Here is a 6,223-nt window from a genome sequence, read left to right as displayed (position 1 = left end):
TTCGTTGAGACCTTTAATTAGAATACAATAAGAGGTAAAATTAATTTTTAACCCCCCCCCCCCTCAGGCCCCGTCGCTCACTGATTTCGAAAAAGAGTCGGACGGGAAGTTATAGTTGGTACAAACCAATTTATTTCGATGAGACCTTTCATGAAGGGTAGAACATGTGTTTACCCCCCCCCCCATTTCCTAAAGTTTAACTAGCACCACTAAAGGCAGCGTATGCAAAATGTGAGACAAATTGGTTGTCGTATGTAAAAGCTATACACGTTTTACTTTCAAAAACAGCATCTCAGGAAATAAGAATTCGTGAGGAGACCCCCCTTTTAGACAGCAAAATTTTATGGCCGTCTGGCACACCTTCAAGGTATAGGCTACCTACTGCAAAAAATTCCAGGACTCTAGGACCATTCCCCTAGAAGTAGTTCAAAACGATAGAAGTGGGTCCGGACGGACGGACGGACAAAACGAAAACGATAGCACATTTTGTTTACTTCTTAAAAAATGCGCTAAAAATAAGTCAATAGTAATTGAATTTTGAAATAGAAACAACGAATGCGTACGCGCTTTGTGAGTTTGTAGACGAAAAGTTATTTCTGACGCCCATTTATGCTGGACCCTCGTTATCGCGTAACGTGCCCTTTTCCCGTATAAACCAGTTAAAACAGAGTTGACTCTTAGGACCTTAAACACATAAACTAATAATTTATGACGTGCGGCATAAACAGAATTCGGTTATGAGACTAAAGCAATGAAGGCGAAAAATTAAGGTTTTTAGCATGGCTAATTGTTTTATGTTGATCTAAAGGAATGGATATTTAACTTTTAACGAAAGCGCTCGAGGGGCAGTGAAAAACCTTTCAGTGTAGAGTAAGGAAGTAACTTATGTACTTTATAAAAAACAATGCAATTTATTTGTTAACTGAAATTCATCGACTTCAGTTAGAAAATGTCCAAGATTGAGCAGAATTGTGCGGTTTAGAAAATTTTGTTAATTATATTCACTACGAATCCATTACCGGAATGATTCATTACATGCTAAATTCTTTTCAATTAATATTAATTAATTACAGATATATATGCAAGTAGCTATAACCCTATATGAATCTGTCCGTGGTCTGATATAAATAAAAGCAACAGATAGGGGCGTTGATCAGGAGCGGACTTCATAAATTAAAGTTGGAATTTATTATTATTATTAATGAACATTAAGCCGGGCGAAACTATGCGTTCGGCTATCAATTATTTGTAGGTGAGTTGCTAATTACGCAAGCTACTAGTAAATTATATTATTCATTTTATTCTTCCCAGACCTAGGTTGAACTACGCTTATTATAATAAAGACATTCTATTCTTTCAGTGGGGCGGTCAATGTGGTTCCATAAAAAACCGTCCATTTCAACTCCTAATACCAGTCCGCGTTCTCGTAGTTAATAAGTCCTGAGTACTGTCATTTATGCGTCCGCACGTTATACGGAAATTTAAAAGGGACACAGTCAACGTAAAGATTGGGCATATGCTCTCCTTCCGTCTCCACACTTATCGGGAAGCATAAAATGGCATACAAGCCAAAACGACATACAACGCCCAGTATCAAAATCTGGCCCAAGAGATGGAGAGTCGGTTGAATTCGTTGAGGTTCGGTACGCGCCCTTGGGGGTGGTGTTCAAGGTGATCACTAAACTAAATAAGTGGCAGAAAACCCGAAACCACTTTCTACTCTCTGTTAATCCAACGTAAAATAATTGTTTGGCACAAGAAAACTCACACGGTTTCAGTAAGTTCGAGGAGGTTGTATTGTATCAGGCTGCCTTCGCCTATGTGCGAGATGTGTGGTGGGTCGCTTCGGCTTAGGTTAAGTAATGAAAGGCAGTTCATAACAATGCACTGATTCGTTTAGTATTTGTCCAGGAGCACCTTAACCTTTTTCTATTTTCTATTCTATGTTGGAAATCAATAATTTTATAAGACCGTGAGTCCTTCGATGCAGTTTGGTTGCAATTTGACCACAGTTTGTTCAGATTATTTTATTCAGATGTTAAGCTACGAAAAATTGGTTCTTACTCATTCATAACTTGAGTAATATCTTTCAGATATTACACCAGAGAGATACCACCATAGAAACTTTTGCAGATGATACAGAAAATATTGCGAAGGCAATGCTCTGCTGAGCTAAAACAAGAATGAAAAGAGCTTCTCGTTGGAGAAGTGACCGACCACGCAACTAGAGCTTCGTGACTCTTAAGCAAAGAAAATAGCTTACAGAACATTGTGTAAATTCTGATTGCTAATAAATTTTAAAAAATCATAACTTTTTTTATTGTCTAATAATTTTTTGCCCACGCAGAAATAATTAAAATATATATGCGAATCATTTTCACGTATCCCTTACACTAAAGTATAGAAAGCGCCTTCAGAGTTTCACTTTTAAAAAATTGTCAATTTTGAGGGTTTAAGATGTACCTCGTTCTTAAAAAGTGTAGGTAGGTGTAGCCGTGTGCGACCTTAGGCCCCCTTGTGACTTCAAACCCGAAGTTTATTCAAATTTTTCCGATTTTTTTGAGGTAGTCGAACGATTTCCTTGCAGTAGTTAAGTATATGGCATGCAAGGCAAAACCTCTGAATATAAGTATATTCCGGTAACGTAGGGTAAGTCGGAGTTTCGAGAAAAAGATCAAGGTATGTATGTACACGTATTTAATGCGTTGAAACTACAACGATAACAAGATGGACATTTAATAAAGAGTCAGTTACGTCAAAGTAGCAAGTTTAGGGATACAGTTTTTGTATCCTATCGATATCGTCTTTATGTAGTTTACTCCACACACTGTACGTCGGGTACATGACCGCTTCCTTAACAGAGGAGTGTTCCAATCCAAGCGAGTGACCCAGCTCGTGTAGAGCAACACTAAAGAAATCGTATCCTGAAAACTCATTTTAGCAATCTGCCAATTCCCGCTGTAGCCTTACCATTTACACCGCCCAAGTTCCACTTTTCGTCATTATCGAAGTGAATGTCTCCGTGTTGCGGGAAAAAGGCATGGGCCAAGACACCGTTTGGTCCATCAAACGGATATCTGGAAAGATACCCAATTATCAAGTTAAAATTGGGACTCAAAGATGTTACGTACCCGCATCCGTGATCTCCTGCCCCGAAAAAGGATATAATATCAGCAGATTTGACGTCGGATACTCTTTCGAAATGTAAGTTGACGTAATTTGCCCAAGTATCCAGGGCAAGTTTCATGTTATCGGCATATTGCTCTTCCGTAAGGTCTAGGGTCTTCTTTCCTATACTGAAAGAATTTGGTTATATTTTCTTCTGTTACACGTTATCGGAATACTTACTGGTAAGTGATGTTCCTTTTACTCCATGCTACATTTCTAGCAGCACGAGGTTGGCCGTTCACAAAATCGGGAACCCCACAGCGAGGTTTATTCGTAAACTATAACCAGAAGCATTAATTATCAAGCTGTGGACGAGAAAGCTATGCAATTACCTCAATGGTTGCCTGGTCGATGACGCCAGTTTCGGGAATATGAGCCATGTTTTGTAGTTTCTTAACAGCTTCCACCACACTTAATCGGTTATGTAACTGAGCCGCTTCCAAATACCCGAATTGTGTTAAGTAATTCAGCTAAAATGATGGCAAATAATTAGCATTTCTCAATATTCGCAGTTAATGTGGTACTTACGACATCGTTCTGCTCTGCAGCGGGCGCAGCATACGCCATAGTAAAGAGGGCTGCAATCAATACCAATTTCATGGTTGGATGCTTTGGAAAAAGTGAAGGTTTGAAAAAACGGCCGCTTATTTATAGGAGTAAGTTAAGTATCTCTTAACATATTATCTGCCGGTGCACTTACAGACAAAGGAAATAGATATCAATTTTTCAGATAAAAGACAGATATTCTATTTTTGAAGCTATTATCTGTGGGAATTGATAACATATCACATCCAGGTGCTCTAAAATGCATTAAATATTATTCAATGCCTTTTTTCACTTCAAAGTTCATCCACAAATGAGGAAAAAATGCTGCACTAGCACCAACGTTCAGGGGTCGGAGGTACTCGGACAAGATCGTAATAATATCGTGCGAGAACAACAAGGAACCTGACAATTTGGTGGCTTGGAGGTACAGAATTCCTGGGCAAAGCCAGGCAGCTGGTGTCTCTTCCGTACAGCCGTGAAGGATCAACGGTTTTCCTCTCTAAAAGTGAGGGTTAGTAACCCTGCCGAACCTGAGGTGGGGAATACGTCAGTACAATCATCACAACAACACCATTAGCTGCAACAGGGGTATCTACAAAAAGCTACGAAAGCATCACCGCCCAGGCCCAGGCAGCGTTAGCAACTCACCCGGGCGGCTTTCGAACTGGGATGAGTTTGCGAATATTGAACCGCCCCTGGAGTCCGACAAACGATCGCCAAGTATTGTCTCCCTATGAAAAAGATTTTATACAAATAAACCTGCAACACTGTAGTGCGGCTGTTGTTACCTACCTTAAGGAGTGCAAAGCAGGACATTTTCCTTATTAAAGAACGCTTGGTTGTTAAATAAAGGGTTTCTTATAGCCTTGGGGACACAAAAGGAACCGTTTTGTTTGATCCCCGGCAAAAAACCTAGAATATGTATGTAGTGTACTTAACACCTAACTTCTACACCAACTTCACACTACAAGAACACGGAAATAAAGTCAACCCGGCAACGTTTAAAAACGGCCACCCGAATGACTATTCCCTCCAAAACTAAACGAGATCCCGCTTAAATTTGAAAAGTGGCACGTGATAAAACATCTAAGGCAGGGCCCCCTTACCTTAGTTGTAGACAACGCTTTGACCTGCAGCACAATAGGCATTGGCGTCGCCAGCGAGGGGCAGGGAGGGGCAGTTGCCCCCCCCTGGAAATGAAAAATGAACACAAAAATTACAGAACCTTGCTTATAAAAACGTGTGATATACTTACCACGGTCCACGTTTACATGTGCAGTTTATATGATTTTATCTAAAATCACATTTATAACCTTCCTAACATTTCGAGTGAAATACCTAGAGCTTTGGCGAAATCTATGGGCGAATAAAGCGGATACAACGATCGACGAGTTGACCGTGGTGTATGTTTTAAAAGAGGCAGATGAGTTCTTTCCGCAAATTAAAACAGCTCTGCAGATTTTAGTTTGTCTGCCGTGCACAACATCTACGGTGGAGCGGTCATTTAGTGGACTAAGGAGGATAAAGACGTGGCTAAGAAGTACCATGGGACAAGCCCGTCTTGATGGTTTGGCTATGATGAGTGTTCATCGTGAGTAGAAGGGGGACACCTTCCGCCATCTTGGATTTTGTGACGTCAGCTGACCTTGGGGTTTTTCCCTGACCTTGGGTTTTCCCAAGGTCGTGGCCTTGGGTTTTTCCCAAGGTCGTGGCATTGGGTTTTCCCAAGGTCGTGGCCTTGGGTTTTCCCCAAGGTCGTGGCTTTGGGTTTTCCCAAGGTCGTGGCCTTGGGTTTTCCCAAGGTCGTGGTTTTGGGTTTTTCCCAATGTCGTGGCTTTGGGTTTTCCCAAGGTCGTGGTCTTGGGGTTTTTCCCAAGATCATGGTTTTGAGGTTTTTCCAAGATCGTGACTTTGGTACAGGATCATGGTCTTGGATCCTGGGGCAGGGTTGTGATTATGGATTCTGGATCAAGGTCGTGGTCTTGGATGCTGAGTTGAGATTGTGTGATTTGGATTCTGGGATTTGAGTTGGACTAAAATTGTGCTCTGGGATTTTCCTAGCGAATTTAAAAGAGAGAGGTGTAGAGAAAAATAAGAGATGTTGTATTACAAACCTAATCTAAGTACATACTCTTAGAAAATGGTAATCCATACATTTCAAATTTTACAAAGAAGAAAACAAAATGATTCAGGGTTTGTTCTGCCTTTAATAAAAATCTTCGAGTTTAATTTTATAGATTCATAAAAAAAGATTAGGAAGATATTCGAAATAATACGTTTCAGAACTTGTAACGTATAAGTGCAATCGAAATCATTGCGTATGTTGAGAGTTTATTAACTCATAAAGATCATCATCATCATGTAAGTGATGTCCAAGCTCATATAGATTCCAATTAAAAAAATTACATTATCAACAATTTTATTTAGAGGAAATAACATTAAGATAATACATATACCTCTTTTTTTGCGATATTGTACTTTCAATAACATAATTAATAAAAAACAATTA

At 39.8% G+C, this 6,223-nt stretch overlaps 1 protein-coding gene across 1 annotated transcript; it reads right to left on the bottom strand.

Annotated features, from left to right (window-relative positions):
- Positions 1-2,682: 2,682 nt before the first annotated feature.
- On the bottom strand, positions 2,683-3,775 carry LOC116175176 (matrilysin-like). Its single transcript, XM_031493297.1, has 6 exons — positions 3,697-3,775; positions 3,501-3,638; positions 3,349-3,446; positions 3,132-3,296; positions 2,971-3,077; positions 2,683-2,924 (listed from the first exon to the last, which is right to left on the bottom strand). Exons 1-6 carry the CDS (start codon positions 3,766-3,768, stop codon positions 2,770-2,772), a joined length of 735 nt encoding a protein of 244 aa, XP_031349157.1. The 5' UTR covers positions 3,769-3,775; the 3' UTR covers positions 2,683-2,769.
- Between the last annotated feature and the right edge of the window lie 2,448 nt (positions 3,776-6,223).

Source organism: Photinus pyralis, unplaced genomic scaffold (genome assembly GCF_008802855.1).
Source record: "Photinus pyralis isolate 1611_PpyrPB1 unplaced genomic scaffold, Ppyr1.3 Ppyr1.4_LG6, whole genome shotgun sequence".
NCBI lineage: Eukaryota > Metazoa > Arthropoda > Insecta > Coleoptera > Lampyridae > Photinus > Photinus pyralis.
This window is presented reverse-complemented; position numbering and strand designations above follow the sequence as displayed.

What these genes read in the sequence shown, in the direction of transcription:
- LOC116175176 (XM_031493297.1), bottom strand. Translation starts at nt 3,768, where the DNA reads ATGAAATTGGTATTGATTGCAGCCCTCTTTACTATGGCGTATGCTGCG. An exon ending in CTGCAGAGCAGAACGATGTC is followed by an intron (nt 3,639 to 3,696) that starts GTAAGTACCACA and finishes CCATCATTTTAG; the next exon opens with CTGAATTACTTAACACAATT. An exon ending in TCGACCAGGCAACCATTGAG is followed by an intron (nt 3,447 to 3,500) that starts GTAATTGCATAG and finishes TTCTGGTTATAG; the next exon opens with TTTACGAATAAACCTCGCTG.